General features: G+C 40.6%; 1 protein-coding gene across 2 annotated transcripts; it reads right to left on the bottom strand.

The window, feature by feature from the left end:
* Window positions 1-6,058: 6,058 nt before the first annotated feature.
* Window positions 6,059-12,496, bottom strand: LOC139135321 (uncharacterized). Of its 2 annotated transcripts, XM_070702666.1 has the most exons (3): window positions 12,321-12,496; window positions 10,358-10,552; window positions 6,059-8,813 (listed from the first exon to the last, which is right to left on the bottom strand). In XM_070702666.1, exon 3 carries the CDS (start codon window positions 8,804-8,806, stop codon window positions 7,199-7,201), a length of 1,608 nt encoding a protein of 535 aa, XP_070558767.1. In that variant the 5' UTR covers window positions 8,807-8,813; window positions 10,358-10,552; window positions 12,321-12,496; the 3' UTR covers window positions 6,059-7,198. The 2 variants fall into 2 exon arrangements, with proteins under 2 accessions (XP_070558767.1, XP_070558766.1); XM_070702665.1 differs by lacking the exon at window positions 12,321-12,496 and having other exon boundaries at window positions 10,358-10,643.
* Window positions 12,497-18,787: the final 6,291 nt, after the last annotated feature.

The raw sequence follows: 18,787 nt of genomic DNA on the forward strand, positions 1-18,787 counted from the left end.
GACTGCCGCCATTCACTACACATGCTGTGTTCGTCCGGAGTTTCTAAGTAATATTGTTATCCTTAATTTGACACAGCCATTAAGGGGCAGTAATGTCAGTGACCTAAATTTTTATCACGGCTTTGAAAGAGTTTCACTCAGCAGCAATGAATCATTGTTTACAAGGGTAAATTTCATGACCCTCAGTCGTTAATCACACGGACTCGCTCCAGCCAGGCTCCAACGACAACAACAACGGAAAAATTCCCCCATTTTGCTGCAACAGATACCTAATAAATATTTACCTGTCAGGAACGAAAAAGCAAATAAACAAAAGAAATCAAATTCATCTAAATAGCGCCGACGTCGGGCGTAGCGGTACCGTAACGGTTTCCGTGCGAATCGCACGACCTAGTTCCAGAGTATAAATTTGGCGGCTTCGTTGTGGAGCTAAGTACTTGGAACCATTCCTGTTCTAACTGGACGTGAGGTATTCAGAAGGGCTGGTAGATGGATCAGACAGTCTTGCTATAGTGGCAAATTCTCACAATAACTGTCGCATGATTATCGCCATCGTGCGTACAAAGCGTGCAGGGGAGGGGGGATTCATAACTCACGAGGTGTAAGATAGAGGGACGATGAAGCAAGGAAACAGATATATAAAATGAACAAAAGAATAAAACGGAGTCTCGCATATTGAAGGTGCCAAGGGATGGAGAAGAATACATTGCTGTGCAGCACGAGAGACTTGGCACAGAGAGTTGTCAGGACCAAATGAAACGAAAAAACAGGAAGGCAGAGACGGCTGGCGAAACTTGTTATGTTAAATTATACGGTCGTTGCATTATAAATCATCTGGCTACGAAAACACAATCTCAAAAATCTTGTAAACAGAAAAGTTGGTTGAATAGGAAAGGGTGAAAATGAATGTTAAAAGTTTCATATCACGAAAATTTATGTTGACTTGAGACAGAGCCAATTTTTATAAATTGATGGGGTCAGTCCCTCCACGAACTATGCTTCAGCTGAATGTGATCAGAAGCAAACTGCAAGACGATTCCCTTCAACTCAAGCTGTGGCATCTGTCAAAATGGAGATACGTGTGGATATTGGACCTCGAAAACGGTTATGCCTCGAGCCAAGTAGAAAATATATTTCACATGTTGGAAAGACGGCTGCCTTGCTGTTATTAGATATACCCCGGGGCAGTTCCAGCGCAAATGGCCAATATGTGACGTAGCTTATGAAATCAGTGCCACGTGAGGGTATTGTAAGCATTTATATAAATATACTTCCCGTGGAGAACTACATCGAAGCGGTATATGCCGCTATGTAGCTCAAAGATTCGTGAAATGCAGTTTATAGATCTAACTAAATCTGTCTAACAACGCTAAAGCGCAAAGCCCTATGCTCAGCAGCGCCTTAAATAGTGTAATGCATTGCCATTTCACAAGGTTACATCCGCATACGTATTTCTAATGACTGCGAGTGATATTTTTAAGGGAGCCTTCATTATTATGAAGGGGTGGGCCGGAGGAATTGGGGAGGGTCACATTTTACAAACTTAGCCTGGGGGAAGGGTCAAATTTATTTTTACATTGCTAAGATAATGATGAATGGAAAGTCTGAATGAGTTGCGTAAAGAAACTTCACGACAATACTGCCATGTACAGTGAATCAATATTTTCGGTGAAACTCCAAAATCAAATTTCTTGTACACATATGCACTTGTAACAACCTAATTTTAATCAAGTTCATTTATGTCAATTATCCAATGTCTATAAATGCACAGATAGAATGGCTAGTTTTATATTGAGAATAAATTATTCATCTATAGTTTTATTCATAGACTCCCGTGTATAGTGGATCCACATTTTTGGTTTCCTTCCAAATTCAAACATCTTGTACACATATGCACTTGCAACCATCATATTCTAATAAAGTTCCTTTATAGCAATTATCCAACGTCCTTAAATGAACAACTATTGCTAGTTTTATATTGGGCGAAAAATTGTTCACGTTTTTTTTCATAGAGTACTATGTAAAGTGGATCCACATTTTCGATGAAATCCAAAATCAAACTTCTTGTACCCCCGTCCACATGCACCATTTTTACCTCCCACCTGTAGCAAAGTACAGATATAGCTAAGTTTTGTAGGGGGAAATTGTTTATAGTTTGCCCGATAGACTCCCCGGCATGTACATTTATTATGATTTGATATGTATGGACGAAGATCTATATCAGACACATCTTGGCTTCTAATTGTTGCTAAAAAAATGGTGACCCTCCCCTAGCAAAAAATGCTTGCACGAAGAAAATTGAATTCACTAAGAAAATTATTTTGTCTACAATAACGTTAAAATAGTCATTACTTGTGTATAGGCTTTGTTGACAAGCAGAATACTTGGTATACTAACATGGTATAGGGAATTGGACAAGAAACAGCATTTGATACACAGAACAAAAAATAAAAGTATGATCAAAAGTTGTGACAAATGTCCCTTTAGTATCTTTGCGTATAGTATAACAAGTCAGCAGTTCTATCAATGTTATACACACATTTCAAACTTTTTGTGTTGAGTGGAGATGTCATATTTTAGCGAGGGGCATGGGGGAAGGTCATATTTTAGAAATGGGTGTCAAGGGGAGAGTCTTATTCTACATGATGGACCCACCCACCCTCAATTTCCTCCGGCCTACTCCCTCATAATAACTGAAGGCTCCCTAACTTTCTGCGCACCACCGAGAAAATCGAATTTGGAATACGATATGTATCGTGAAGTGGATAATCGTAGTTTGCATTAGGGCGAGGTTGGATGTTTGGTGGTCTAGTAATAAGGATATCTGTAACACCAAGTCGATATGTAAACCGCATTTACCACGTTACATGTGTGTCCACTGAGCTTGGATCAACCGTTGGCCTTTTCAGAAAGTCGCTGTGTACACATTGAGATATTTCAAGTTTGTGAGAGTTGCGATTTCTTCACTGTGTGTATGTACACTTAACAAACATGTGTCGCCAAGACGTTTACTGAAAACTTTTCGTTATTCACACTCTTGATTATCTTACTCTGAGCGGTGAATGTTCTCTGGGTTCCAGAAATCAGATTGATAGTGGACGACCAGCCACGAATTCCCCGACGCCGAGATTCGCTTCAAGGGTTTCTATTTCTAGCACTTTGCACCTTCAACCATGGCACTTTGTAAGGCACTTGTCAGCGATACGCGCAATTTTGTTCACAAGGCGCACACGTGTAGAACTTGAGTGCGCGCGTCAGAGGCAGCGTTCAGCAAAAATTGGATTTGCAAGAGTTTAGGTAAACTTGATGCTTCTTTCCGGTGCACTTAACATTTTTGTCTGATTAGGAGTTGCATTCTTTCCCCTGCATTCGACATGAGAAAAGATCGAAGAGTTCACAAACAAAACCATCGTCTCAAACATTCAAGCACATTTGAGGAAGTGTAAACAGAGTTGCTCAGAGCTCCGCTAAAGGTTACCATGACACTCCAAAAATGACGTATCGGTGTTGACAGTTGCCAGGGAAACCACTCAAATGCACCTTGTCATCACTTAAGACGCAAACTGCCGAGAAAGAGGCTTTAAAGAGAATGGCGATAGCATTTCTCTGTCTTATCGGCAGCTGGCCATCACCTATCTGACAATAATATGACCTTTGTGTGACGACCAGTTGTTTTACGCATATGTGATATGGAGTTATGCCAAGCATATAAACTCATCCTCTCATTGTTGGAGAGAATAATATCTGAGAAACGTGTAGATCAAAATTTATGTTTAGTCACATCTCGACCTTTGACTACACAAGATGTTATTCAAAACAAATATCATTTGGTGGTCACTTTTCAAAACCCACCTGTTTATCGTATTTTATGTCGCACTTTAGCAGCGACTTTCAATTTATTTTATGTATTCTTTGGTTATCGTTCGCACATGACAGGCTACAATTGACCCATAAACATCAAAGACTCTTTACTATACAATTAAGTCAAGTACATTATATTATAGTTGAATGCCTGGCATTGAACTGTAAGTTGAAGTGCATGCATGAACTGTGCCACAACACTAGCATTTCTATGCCCCGGTCAGCGCAGTGTCATCGCCCTGGTCATCTGCCGGTCGCCACTCAATATTGTAGAGCTAGTGAAACTCCCGCGGTCTCCACTTGTCTTAAACTATGGGCCAGCAGTTTACAAATTCAACCGTCAAATTCTGGGGCCACTGGCCGATACAGCAGAAAATTGTTTGAGGTCAGTGGGAGGCGAGACTTTCGCGCCTTCCTACAAAATATGTAAACCCTGCAGGCTTCCGGCTTGTCTGAGTTATACCGCAAGCTAAAAACCAAACCATAAACATGATAAATATGTGATTCATGGGCTGTGGATGTGATAAGTAACTTTCACATGATACGTATTTATTACATATCGGAACTATGTATCATGTGTAGAAAACACCGCCATACGTTAATAAACTTGCAGACTCGACAGTGTGGAAAGTAAAATATCGTGAAAAAAAAAATTTGAAGTCTAACTAGTTCTGTGAAGAGTGCACACCGTTTACCCGTCGAGCATCTACCATAAGGAACCAACGACAAGGGGAAACTGAGAAAGTTTTCAACAACGACTTAGACAATATTCGGTCAGCAGACTGCACGACACTGAACTAAACCTTTGTAATATTTGCAAAGTTTACTCCTATTCGCAATATCCTTGTTTACAGGAATGATGCTTTGGCAGAACATTTTCCTGCCAGACAGTATCACTTCCCAAAGTCAGCAAAAAACATGTATTTTCACCTGCTATACTTGGCTTGGTCAGTTCTCGTCTAATATTTTCAGGGCCTTCAAATGCTCAATTTTTTATTAAATGCACCATACGGGATTTGTTGCGCTTCACCAGCTTTTTTTTAACTAACTTGACCTGATGGTGTAATATGAACTTGGCAGGATAATGATCAAACTACAAGAGTAGCAAGAGAAGCAGATGCCTCGTTCTGCTATAATTGGGCAACAGACACGGATAAACTATTTTTGGCATTTTAGCAGCACGTATATCAATCCATTTTCCCGGGTAATTTCAAATAGTTTAGCAACAACCGTGGTCATTCGCCGTTTGAAGTTGGGTGTTCATAAAGTTCCATTAGCTGTAATGTGATGATGCTTTTTTCCATTTTGTATGTTTGCATCGTTTTTAAAACACAACCTCTTGTTCTTGTTCACTAAGCCCGTGTGACTGCAATGTCCAAGGTTGTCGTTGACAACTGAATTCTACTCCGGATGAAAGGAATTCAATTCTCAATAATAACATAGCAAACTGTACACTATGCATTGTGTTTAGCATGGCTAATACAACATGCCCCTGGGGAAGATACATGTATATAGGAAGTGTACAAGTTGCATACAACAAATGTGATGAAATATCAAACTTTACAGCTATTGTCCCTTAAAGGCATTATCGCATTGCCATTATACATGCATCAAAGCATTGTCAGAAGCCAATTAGGGTAGAATGCGCCTCGGGGACAGATTTTGGACTCACAAACTTTTTCGATTCTTTCTGATCTACCACTTGTGGAGGCTCATTTTGAAGCCCTTTACGTAAGAAAATGTAACAATTCATTCCTTATAGTTTTGTTGAAAATCGAAATTTTATATATTCTCTATAAAGTTAACATAGGGGTGACGGCCATAACGAATAACAAATATCTGTAAATCTTGGGTAATTTGTTTCTCTAGTACCCAAGTTTGCACTGTGACACCCGATTTGTATTCTTGGTTTTGAAAGCGAATGATTGAAAGATTTCCTGAAGAAAATGTGAGAGAAATTTTAAGTCTCTTACTTTCGAGGCGCATACTGCTTTAAATACATCCACCTGGGCGGCCCTACTCACTGACGGACGGTGGAGCGAGCATATAGTTTCATGTAAGTTTTGTTCAAAATGAAATTGTGATCACACTCCGTGAATTACACGGCACACCGGACATCCGGTATGTCAGCAACCCTACCGACAGTACATGCATACATCATCGTTCAGATTTAATATCAAAATAATTCATAAACTAGTATAATTAAAAACATGGAAATATTCCATCGACGTTTATTTATTAACTAAGTTTTTCCATTCTATTGGAGGTAAAAGGTCAAATATTTGACAAGATTATCTATTGACGGCATTCCATCGGGAAGGATGGGGTGGGGCGCACGAATCTTCCCTGCAATTGTTGGCCATTTCTCGACGGAACCACTGAAATTTGTTCAGTTCTAATATGTGTACTTTCATTCGTCACGGGGGAAAAACGTGAAAATATCCAACTTTGAATTCAAAATATGTAGACTGTGGGACTTATACATGTAAGGGCGGCAAGTACACCATAGAATGTTGCCTGACAAGATTTGCACAATGCTGCAGCAGCCGTTTATAGAGCTCAATCAAAATATATTTCTGGTGGGTGTCAGAAGTTATATCAGAGTTTTCTTTATCCGTTAATTCTGTCAGTAGGACTGGGGGATATGTTTTGCAAACTTTGGGTTAGCATGATATTTAACAATATGACTGGCTGCTAGTACAATGCTACATTGACAAACTAATGTCCAAAAGCAAAGACTTTGTCCCTGTACCCATAGACAGTCGAGAACGTTGTATTTTCGGATTTCACTTCCACTCTGGTTGTAAATTTAGCGTGAACTTCTCAATGGTTTGAACTTTCGTTGATCAACACAAGACTTTTCAGAAGAAAATCCAGTGGTCTGTACCATGATACCGATGAAACTGTCAATAATCGCCCGGTGTCGCAACCGGTGGAGCGTATTCCTGGAATTACTGTAATAAAGTGTACTTTTCAGCAATACGTTGGCTGAAGCTGTTGAGGTTCCGCCTTCCAACGGTTTTTATCCTTCTGCGTTTCAACAACAGTGAATCCACTGAAAGACCGCCTGTTTCCAACCGTGTTTATACTCGGCCAGGCTGCCTGGAACCCAGCGTAGCGTATGCCACAGAGACGTAGAGATTCACGGTGGCTGGGACTGTCGAGGGTCTGCTCCGACAAGGCGGTGCTCGAAGCGGTCTTTCTGGGTTTTGCGCACCGTGAAAAGTTCGATGATGGATTGCACGGCGGCGTCTGTGGGAATAATTGTTTGTTCAAATTGTTGGGTCCGGCGTAAGATGCCCGTAGATGTGGAGTTCTGTCCCTGCTTAACGGCCTGTCATCGAAGGGCAGAGAGGAATCGGCCAGATCCCAAGTAAGTCTCTTGTGCATCGTTGTCCTCACAATAACCTGCCTCCAGGCTAGCAGTGAAATCGTAAACTTGGTCTGAACTGTCGTATTGACCTATTGTGTTTCCGGTTAGATGGTCATCGAATTGATGACTAAATTTCACTGTTGTCCGCTCTTTTCTGATAGCTGTACATTCACATTTGGGCAATTCTGTCGTTTCGCTGTCCAGAGCTTTTTCGATATCGTAAAATAACGGGCGCCTGTCGCCAGCGATGTTAGACAAGCTGCACGAGTGCAAACATGCATCAATCGGGGCAGCGGGAAGTTTAAAATCGCTCTCGGCGAAATACGTATCGGTTGTTCTCCTTTTGTTGCTTTTCATGGTGGCATCGTCGCCTTTCCGTAACTTACGCTGAGCTGTCTGATGAGGTCGGCGTTCGAGTATCTGGTGATCAGAAGCCGATCGGCGATGACCGCGAGACGTGTCAAGTTTGCCGCCAGCAGCCCTGACAGTCTCAGTTTTCCCGTACTCACGTTCCTGGCTTTTCCGCTTGATGTTACCCGGGCGGCATTCAAGCGATCCATTCGTAATTATTCTGCTGCTTTGCCAATGTTTGCTTCTTGGTTTGCTGTTATTGTTTTTGTCTTCTTTCCGCGAATGCGCGCTGGTGGTAGCCCGTACATCGGCGACTCTATCGTTGTGCGAGCAAGTACAAAGCCGGTGTTTTTGGTCGCACAGGACCGTGGACTTGTGGGTTTCAGTCGGTTCCAAGTGTTCATTCATCGTCCGGCGACTAAGTTTATCAAGTATATCACTTGATATCTTTCTATACAATTCTCTCCTTTTCAGTGTATGATCTTGATCCGTGCTGTGCTGTGAGTTGTTTGTACCAGAAGGCACAGCTTCAGAAAATCCATTGGTTCTTTGCTCACCATTATGCCGATTAAGCTCTCTGGCATGGTAAGACTGATTGACAACTGGCTGAACGTACTGACGGGGTACGTTAGGTACCACTTTTTTGTCCTCAAAGCTGTACCTGAAGATCTTGTCTTGATGGAAACCCTGGTCACTGCTGTTCTCAAACGCTTCCCAATCGTACGCTAATGTTATTTCGTCATCTTCCTCGGTGAAACTTTCCCAGTCGTACAAGACAGTGTCATCCTCTTTGTCTGATGCCTCATTTCCACCCGTACGGGTGAGTTCGTGGTGCTTACCCTTCAATTGAAAATGCCCAAATTTTATCCACTCTTCGGTCAGCCCGTTTCGGGCAGCTTTCTTTGGTGTAAAGTCGTCTACTTCCGTTTCAATATCGTTTTCATCTTCCTCTATTTCATACCAGGCGAGGGTGCTACTCTTTCCGTCATCAACAGCCGAATCCGAGGCTTGCTTCGAGTTCCCACGGCTGTCCGATGAGCACACATCTTGGAATTCGCTAGTAGCCATAGCAACACCGCTGTCCTCGTCCCCGGCAACATCTTCGTCGTCCAATTTTGTCGGAGCATCCCGCGGGCTGATCGATGTCGCCTCATGAATCACGCCCTCGAAGTCTGGTAGAGATGTAATACCTTCTGTGAGACCAGGTCCCCTTGCTGACATAACGTTTCTGTCGTGGGTAAACAAAAAATAGCGTCCTGTGTAAATACACATCTATTAACTCTAGAAAGTGAATGCCCGTTTGCGAGTAGGCGGTGCAAGCATTTCGCAATTGTTTTTACAGCCAATCTCCACGATTGCAACGGCTTACATCGCGTATCGCGTTCCCAGTGGGACTCCCAAGCATTGACGCGCTATACAAGCAGAAACTGTGAACTTTTTTGTCCTTTACAAAATCACATTAGATGTGGATTTGAATTTAGAAATCAGTATATACGAAAACAACTTAAGACGTGTCAATAATTGCATGTCCTAGAATATCTTATCATTGCTGAAGTACCGGTGGTTAACCATAGACTGTTGAGACACAACGAGGCACAGACAAACCCCCCGGAGACAAACAGCTCGGCAAGTTAATCTGTTGTTGCAATCACGATACATATATATCTGTGTTACATCATATGCCCACGCTCTGCCATAATTGGCTGTGTAATCTCTCTCAGGAAAATCAATATCATTGCCTGACCGCTATTGCATCACTTATCGTATATTTGCGCAAGACCGCATTTGTAAATATTGCTAGTTGAGAACTAATTGGGCAGTTGCATTATCAACGGACACCCTGTCGATTGAAATTGCAATATTGGGCTCCGTGTTGCATTATAATAAAATGATTCGTCGCCGGTAAACTGATTAATATCAACCCCCTCTGGAGCTGGCAATCTAGACCTTCGCGCTAATGTAACGGCATGAGATTACAGCAGAACTTGGACATTCATGAAGGTGGTGGACGTCACCAAGACAAGATTGTCGAGAACAATGGGGGTCGGAAAGAGCAGATTCACGTCCGACAAAGGCATTTTTGTCAAGGTACAACGCTCTCTAAGGAGCTTCGCGGTGATTTCTGTTCTGTTCAAAAACAATAGGGTTAATTTACTGATTTCGACGTTTTCTCCATTCACTCAGTTGCTGGACTACCATCATCTAAATAGGCTTTAAGAAAAAAAAATAAAGTGCTGGTTTGTTTTCCCGTTGTTTTGTCACTTGACTACAATCTACAGTAAAGTGTAAATCCGAGTGTCAGTGCTATGCACAAACTAGCAATATGCGTTGGTCTTTGGGTTGTCCAGAGAAACTTACGCTCTGGCAGTTTTTACAATCAACACCCACGGTTGAAACATTTGAGACGGGGAGATCATATTTCGTTTCCACATTCTGCTCTTATGCAATGGAATGGTGAAACGGTCATAGATTTGTCAACTACGATATTGTCATGAAATGAGAGTAACTGTCCTTTAAGTCATAAACATCGTCCGTGTCCGTGGCATTGAATTCTTGATCACGTTTCAACGGCTGACGCAGTTGGACACCATTTCCCCTTTGAACATGTGGCGAAGACTGTTAAAATCCACGGTAGATGGGCCCATTCAAGGAACGATGTAAATTTAATGGCGAGCTTGTTTACAATTTACCAAGTCTAAAAAGGTCGGACATGTAGTGCCAAGTCACCAAAAATCTTTGGTTTGTTTTTTTTTTAACAAAGGAGTAATACACTTACGATGTCTCTCTGCAGTGTTGCCAGTAGCGTGTCCATTCTACTAGGCTCACGTTTCACGGCCGCCACAAGCCGAACGTCATCGGGGCGATTCTTTCCGGGCGACGTTTCGTCCATTCTGCCGTGCTCCGAGTGAAGGTCTCAACGCTTTGGGATGTTTCGCGGGACCAGCTGCTTTATTCGTTCCACGTTGGCTGGCATGAATAACGCCAGAAGTTGTCAGAGCATATTTCGTGCGCCGCTATCTTCCTCCTAGCCCTACTACTTCTATAATAAATGTGTTTTACGACCCGCAGTTGTATTAGCTGTGCCAACAACCCGTCACGCCCCTCTTCCCTGAATACGAAATAAGTAGTGTGTGCTGACGTTTGATGACCGAAAATCAACTGCCCGTTATTTGCAAGGGCTAAGAACAAAATAAAATCATTTTTTTAGAATCATACTCATGATAAACCTAGCTTTCATTCATATTTTACATAAATGATAAATTTAGCGAAACGATCAACCGGACATTCGATCAAGAGTCAGGGGGCGTGCAGATCCCTTTCGGTAAGACCACGCATTCACTCCAGAGACATTCCACAGAATGCTAGACAATTGAGAAATGAATGAGCGTGTCAGATAAAACAAAGCCATCACCTGTGTGAAAAACGTAATGCCCGCAGGACACATTTGAGTGGAAACCCCTCACAATAGAAACTGCCAACTGTATTCCAACTTTGTTTGAGGATGGACTTTCTGATGGACTTACCGACGAGTCGGAAACACTGGATAACGATTCTTACGGGCATTGAACAAATGATATACTTAAAATACCCACGAAGGAGATTAAATTGGAAAAGTGATTTTTTTTTGTACGCGGATGAGAGTAGCTTCTTCATTCATCTGAAGTAATATATGCATATCCGCTGTTGCCACACACAAGACCGCGTTAATTAACCGTCAAATGAGCACGACGGCCGACTGGAGCGCGCAATATAGCAATTGTTTCACATTGTGCTGCTGACATTTATTATACATTTGGATCAGAATGAATCATCCGCCAGGAAATTCCGACGCCGAATGTCATCGTGTTCTATTTTTAGAAACTGTCACCGCAGATCAATATGACAGACAAAGGTGGAATTCGCAACCGTTGGATATAATGGAGTATTGTTAGATGTCTTGTACAAAAACAGAGTTCCGGAGACGGGCCGCATTAAACGTACACCGGACGGCGTACAAACATTCAGATGCCACTGCTGTGTACAGTGGAACAACGGGCAAGGAGGAAAACTTGTCTGTGGTAGAACCCTGAAAGTCATTTAACTGTGTACAAGACTGGCCCGTACTCTTCCGAATTCGCCATCTGTGATGTGCCCTATTCAATAGTCTGAATTCTTGATGCTCGCTGCCGTACACACGTGTCTCTCCCTAACGAGCGGAGAAATCCTGCCAAATATGTGTGTAATGATTCCACTTTAAATATATTTGAAGATAGTATTGACGGTATCTGTTCGTGGGGGGAAATGAAGTATCTGCGCCACTTTTGAAAGAAAATTTTCTCCTATTTCAGTATTTGCCTCATTTTGTCATGGACGTTCGGGACTTCTTGATGCTCTTGGAACGGTTACTATTAAACAGCCTGTAATTTGTGATTAGAACATGTCGTCATTGCCTGCACTTTTCAAATAATTGGATGGGAAAGCTCCATACGCTGACCAATTATATGTAGTCGCTGTGCATTTAGATCAGCAGGACGCTCGACGCGGTAAAGAGCTATAGAACGCCGATACTTTCCTGTGGCAGGAGTTAGCAACCGTCTACTCATAAGTGTATTAATTTTGATTTTTATCCCCGTGAGCATGATTCATGCAATGGACTCGTCCTATCATGTCCTGACACCGACAAAGCGTGGAGCCCGACAAAGGGAGACAAAAAAGAAAAGAAAAAAGCTATCATTAAAAGGAAACACTTATCAACCGATTCACACAACGGGGTAGAGCACTTCACCGTTCCCACGATCACTTGAAAACGCGCTTGTCACACTATTACACCTCCTTTTGGACGCTGGATGCTGGAAGAAGCCGCCGACCAACCAACACAGCTGGTGACGAGGGCTGGGGTGTAGAGTAACGCTCGGCTTGTGCAGTCGAACTGATGAAAACAGACTCTTTCCGTGACCCGAAATAATTACAAAGAGAACGCCCTTGAGAAAGCACGTCAACGGCGTACACAGATCAATTTTGATATTCCCTGTCGAAATATGATATCTATATGATCGTGAAAGTATGGGATATTTTTATACTATGTAGAAAAGTGCAACAGAAAACATAAATTCAAAGAGGATGAATTTTTATGTTCACACACTTTGACAGATAAAGTAATATGAGACAGAAAATTTCAGTTTTCTTTTTCAAATGTAATACATCTTCAAATAAAAGAGCTTCATTGTTTTTTTTCTAATTTTTCACAGAATTCAGAACGGACTGTTGCATGAATGCCATTCGCCTTGCAGTGTGTGTGATGGCCATGAGGTGGATATGCGTGATTATCTCCGATAACAAAAGGAAACAAAATGTTGTCAGAGTTCTTTTTTTCACATTTTTTGTTCCGTGCCAAGATGATTTGTGATGCGTTTCATGACTGCATTGATATAACTATTTGACAAAGGAAACAACGCCGATCTGACGCTTCGAACGACGATTCACATTTAAATCGCTTTGCATGAGCAGGGTCCGTCATAAATCTGTGTCGTGACGTTCAAATTTAGTATACAAGATAGAGGGCGCCTTAATATATGCCTGGGTCAATCGCCTCTCTCTGGTCAGTAATCGGACTGCAACCATTGGCTTGTGAAAATATTGTTATACCACAGTCCCTCTGTAGGGACCGTGGTTATACGTTTCAAGACCAATTGTAAACTGAGAATTTTAAAACATTTTCACCCCGATGTATACACCAATATATATATATATATATATATATATATATATATATATATATATATATATATATATATATATATTCCTTCTCATAACACTTGAACGCGCTAGAACAACCGCCTCGTTTGCATATACACCTGACCCTATATATAGGTAGCAACGAGCCCGCCAACATCACTCCTGACGATTGCCAAGCGCATGAAACAGTCTGTAGAGTAATCACGACAAGTTCCACGTCTAGATATATATATATATATATATATATATATATATATATATATATATATATATATATATATATATATATATATATATATATATATATATATATATATACGTTCACCAGTACATATCCACTCTATGTGTTACATCATATGGACTTTTAAATACTAAAACCGTAACGACAAAGCATGTGGACACACGACAGATATGGTCTCATAATATTTTATTTCCAAGTAGCAACGTCTGAAAAATAATCAGTTTAAGGTTCACAAGTTGACATTTGTTCTGAACTATTTTTTACTGTTGCAAATTGCAGTGTTCTGTTGTTGTTGTTGTTGTTGTTGTTGTTGTTGTTGTGTTTTTGAATTCTTTAAAATACGGATAAAATCATGCTATGCATTAACCAAGGATTTTTAAATTGACTCTAATTATTCTTGAGGGCTTTTTTGATTGATGAACATTCATTTTCGTCTTATGGTCCTGATATCTAAAGGCACGTCTGAGAATCCTGTCGCATGAAAGGTTAGCCAGGCCATATAGAGGGGCACTAGTCAGTAGATGGGACCCCCTCTACTGTCTATGGCCAGGCGTAGTTTCAGGTCCACAGGCACGCAGAACAGGGAGACAAGCGGCTGTGTCAAATTTCCTTGTCGTGGAAAATCCTAGAGAACGTTTACTTTGCGCCATGGTCTGGTTTTGGCAGCATGTCAACCAAACCATTTCTGGAAGTGATCACAAGTGACAGACGAAAATCACAGCTCATATACGACACTTTTGAAATATTTCATAAATGTGTCCTTGAAACGAACTTGCTTTGTCGGAAATAATTTTAAAAAATAATATCTGAGTCGTTTTGCTTTTGTTTCATTCAATGTTTGGTTAGTGGAATCCTTGCAGTGATATGTACGCTAGAGCTCCTACTCATTTTGGCAGTGTTCCCATCGCTCTAAACCTCGCATATTGCTCTTGTTCGGCATCGTTGCAAAAAGCCTAAAGCTTACACCAAAACAATGCAACGCAAATAGTTCAACACGACTGTATGTTCACAAAACAATGCAACTGAACACAGCATTAGATTGCCTTGAAACAAAAACACCAGGGACTCGTATACCTACCGCATTTTTCGTCAATCGGATTTGCCTTTAATGAGTCTGGTTGAGTAGTTTCCCTTTCTGTTTGAATTGTGACGGTGGAACAAATCCTGACTCGAGGGGCAATGAACAAACTAATATGTATGATGATAATTTGCCTAGGTTTATTGGCCGGAAAATTGCCAATAGATGCAAGATGACATACCAGTACACCATGGTCACTGATCGATGCACTGTTGTTATTTGCAGGGAAGCCTTATTCGGACCTTACACCACACTGACTTGAAGAGAGTAAATTTTGGACAAATATACACGAAAACAAACACACATCGCACTATGTTATGTTTATTGCAATCTGGGATTCTACTGGGCTGCTATATTTCAATTTTTGGCCTTGGACAGGGCTTAATTTTCAATATATACCGCAGTAGACTTTTAAATATTCAAGGCCGGGCACTAATCTGTGGCTTGATTTGATTAGCGAAGCCTGTCCTGGTCAGTTCTTTTGTCAACCAATATCGAACGAATTCTTTCTCTGTCCCTGGACGTTCCCTGGTCGTGATCGATTCCTTTAAATTATCGAGTAGGGAATTCCACATCAATCCGTCGCGTCTCTGCCTGCCGCCTGTGTTTCTTCAGTTCTGGAATGTTGTTTGACAATCGGAATGTCAATCCAGTTTTAATCTTCCACTCAAACTACACCACGCTACAAAGGCGTTCTTCGATCGGTGACAATAGCGGTGCCCAACTTCCATTTTTTAACACAGTTCGGCTAATCAAGGGAACAAAGACTTACTCGGCGTTCTTTTGATGCAGCGATGTCGACGCCTTCTGTTTAACAAATTAATTTGGGTAACACCTAGATCGAAAAAAACTCATCTCCTTTAACCGTCGGGATTACATCGATTTCGACACATCAACTTTGAAAAGTATCGTGTACTGATTTCCTCACCAAGCACAGTTTGTTCATCAATGAAAGCGTCCTATCGACGCTCCCAAAACAAATCTGATTTGCAGAGTTCCCGAAACGTTATTGATTATGACACGGTGAATTAATTCCTTCTCTACAATTATACAGCCATACGTGCATGATTTGAATGTAAATAAAACAAACAATTTAAATAAACAAAAATTTGTTATGACATAAAAAAAACTGTAAGCAAAAAACCCAAAACAAAACAAAACAAAACAATCGGATCTCTGTATTTTATTGATCCTTACTGAATTCCCCTTCGAAATTCTTGACACATGGAAGTCTAATGGATCTGCCATACTTTCCATGCGTTGCGTGCTCAAACCAAGGACAGATTCCCTACATAGTGTACTGCATCGTGCAAATTCATTTACTTCCAGGGGTCCGGTCATTCCATCAATTTAATGTACGGAAGCGTATATATTGAGACATTGCTTGGGTGAATTACAGTAAACAGCCAAGCATCTCAGGATTTAATGAAGCTGCATTCTTTATTTCAAGGTGGAAGATATTTTACAAGTAATTATAACTACAAACAATCGAACGCCACCTTGGTGAATTTCACTTCAGATGGAATAGTTTCGTCCATTTTTTGATCATATTACTATTACCTACCCCGTTGTTTTACACATTTTTCAGTAATACTGCATAGATGGTTGCTTTAGATTCCGAGTAAAGCGAGAAAAAATACATAGTACTGGACAAAACACACTTCAACTCCCTAAAAGACGTCCCGAACCTTGCCAACCGATAACAGTATCCCATACACTGCCCACCCTTGGGTCTAGGCTCCAAGGTTGTCCAATGTGACCCCGCCCACTGGTAGGATAAAAAATTACCTGCCTGCTGGGGAAATCGCTTGGGAACACCTTATTTTGCGAATATCTTTGTTAGTGTACACCTCAAGAAAAAGTGCTTTCTTACCCAAAGACAATATTGTGTATCTTGTCGACCGACAATGTCAGTATACCATCATTTACCATTGCCAGGACTCACCCTCTTATCCGTTCTTACAAATTAACCAGTTTCGACTAGCACATTTTTAATTCCAAAATTATTAAAAGCGCAATTATGACCCTTTTTACTTAAGCAAAGTTTATTTCATAGTTGCCTCGCAGTATGAAGACAAAGGAAGGTGTTAATTTGCTTGTTTCGTTAACGAAGTGCCAACGCCCCGTTAGTCTGAAGTGATATGAACGACTTGCCGTAGACCTATAAGTTAAGTTTGTCGGCTTCTTTCATACCACACAGGTCTTTTTCGTCCTTTTGTCCACACCAACAGACGGAATCCCATTATTTTTGCACTCAAAGCTTATAAAGTGATCATTACATCAAGGCGTAATTTATGTAACACTCTTTCGGCTTCTGTATCGAGTTCCCTTTGATTTCAAAAAAGTAATTATCGCCATGACAAACGAAACAAATGTTGGTGTTAATCTGTCTGAATAAACTGAGCTGTTTGTTTTTCGGCCAGTAAAGACTGGAAGAACGTTGAGGAGCATATGCTTCGAGACGGGTTATTCTTGATCACATCAGCATAATAGTACCTATATTTATTTTAGACAAACGTGAAAACTCTTCAGCGTTTCAGCGGCAAAAATCAACAAAGGGATGAAGCTCGTGGATCTATACCGGGCAGCTGCCAGAGTTCGGGATGTGGCATTCTTAATTTGGTACAGCTGTACCCGTGGCAGTTAAAACTACGAATCGACAACTATGTATATTTTTTTCTTTCCATCCTGGTTTCTAAAATAATTTTTTAGGCCAAATGCTGGTTTAAAACTCTAAGCTAACACTTTCTAGAAAGTGAGAGGTAAAAAGTAGGATTCAAACATCTACATTTATTTTTATATAAGTTTCCTTCGTCAAATGTCTACAAGAGACGGAGTCAAAGTCGCGACATATATGCTCCTTGTATCCTTGGCGCGCCTAAAGGAGACAGTATAGAAGAGCTGTTGTGCATGATAGCATCTCTGCGAACTGTCAGATAAGATTGGTATTGTCGTGTATTCAGTTGCATGTCTGTCTAACTACAGTTCCAGAACAAAATACTTTTCGCTTGACAAGTCTGTTTCATTAAATCCGGACCATTTTTACACAAAAACTCTTTATCCTGATTTTATGTAATGGGGCAAACAATAAAAAACCGATCCTTTACATCTGTCTGAAAGCTGTCCCAGCGACAACCATAGACGAAGGGCCTTCTTTGTTTAAAGTGTTTGCCTGAAGAGGGCGCTGTCATACATTAAAAATCAGTCATTGAACTACAAAGATTATCATATAAATGAATGCATCCTGAATGCATTTATATGATGATCTTTGTAGTTAAATGACTGATTTTTTTACAGACAAGTTGCATTTTAATTTTCACGCGTTAACAGTTATGTAGATTTGTTCTATTTGCGACTTTGTTGAAATAAATTTATCTCTTTCAAAAAAACATATAAAGTACTTCTCTAGAACCAAATCTTTCTGGATCCCATTACATTAAATCAAAAAGCAATAATCATCGTTTTAATTGTATGTGTCTGTCTATCTGTCTGTGAGAGAGAGAGAGAGAGAGAGAGAGAGAGAGAGAGAGAGAGAGAGAGGGAGTTAAAATTTTCTTATGTATGGTCAAAATTTACCGTTTTCACTGTGTATGCAAATATGATTATCATCAGTGAACCATTGCAAATTGGCTTGAAAAACTGTCGTCCAGCTGTTACTGCGGATGCAAAGTATTATATATTTTGTGGCAATATTCAACAACCAAACAATGACGATACATTTTGTAGAAAACAGTCAATTTGCCAGAGATTGAAGACCAAAGAATATGCAGGAATGAAAAATCTGCGACCTTCTTGTGTCTCTTGCAATATCTTACATTTCTGTAAACTATATAAGAGGACAATCAGTCAGAGTCAGTATTTTTTCAATCCATTTATTATTTGTTTGCAACCTCGCCTGTCGTGCAATTTCTCCAGCTGCCAACTTCTAATGAAAAGCCTGAATATGGTATAATTAAATATCAAAATGATTATTGAACTGAAGTCAATTAAAATATATGTTTCTGTGATAATAAGCCTAAAAAGGATGAATTCACAACAGTTCAGTTTTGTCCTAGATCCTCTGAAAACTGTAAGAAATTGATGTGATTGATGTTTAGTCTGGTGCAATCTGAGAGGTGTCTTCAATTTGTTGTTTTACAAGTAAAACTTATAGAACACCCCAAGGGGA

This window comes from Ptychodera flava, chromosome 6, assembly GCF_041260155.1.
Source record: "Ptychodera flava strain L36383 chromosome 6, AS_Pfla_20210202, whole genome shotgun sequence".
NCBI lineage: Eukaryota > Metazoa > Hemichordata > Enteropneusta > Ptychoderidae > Ptychodera > Ptychodera flava.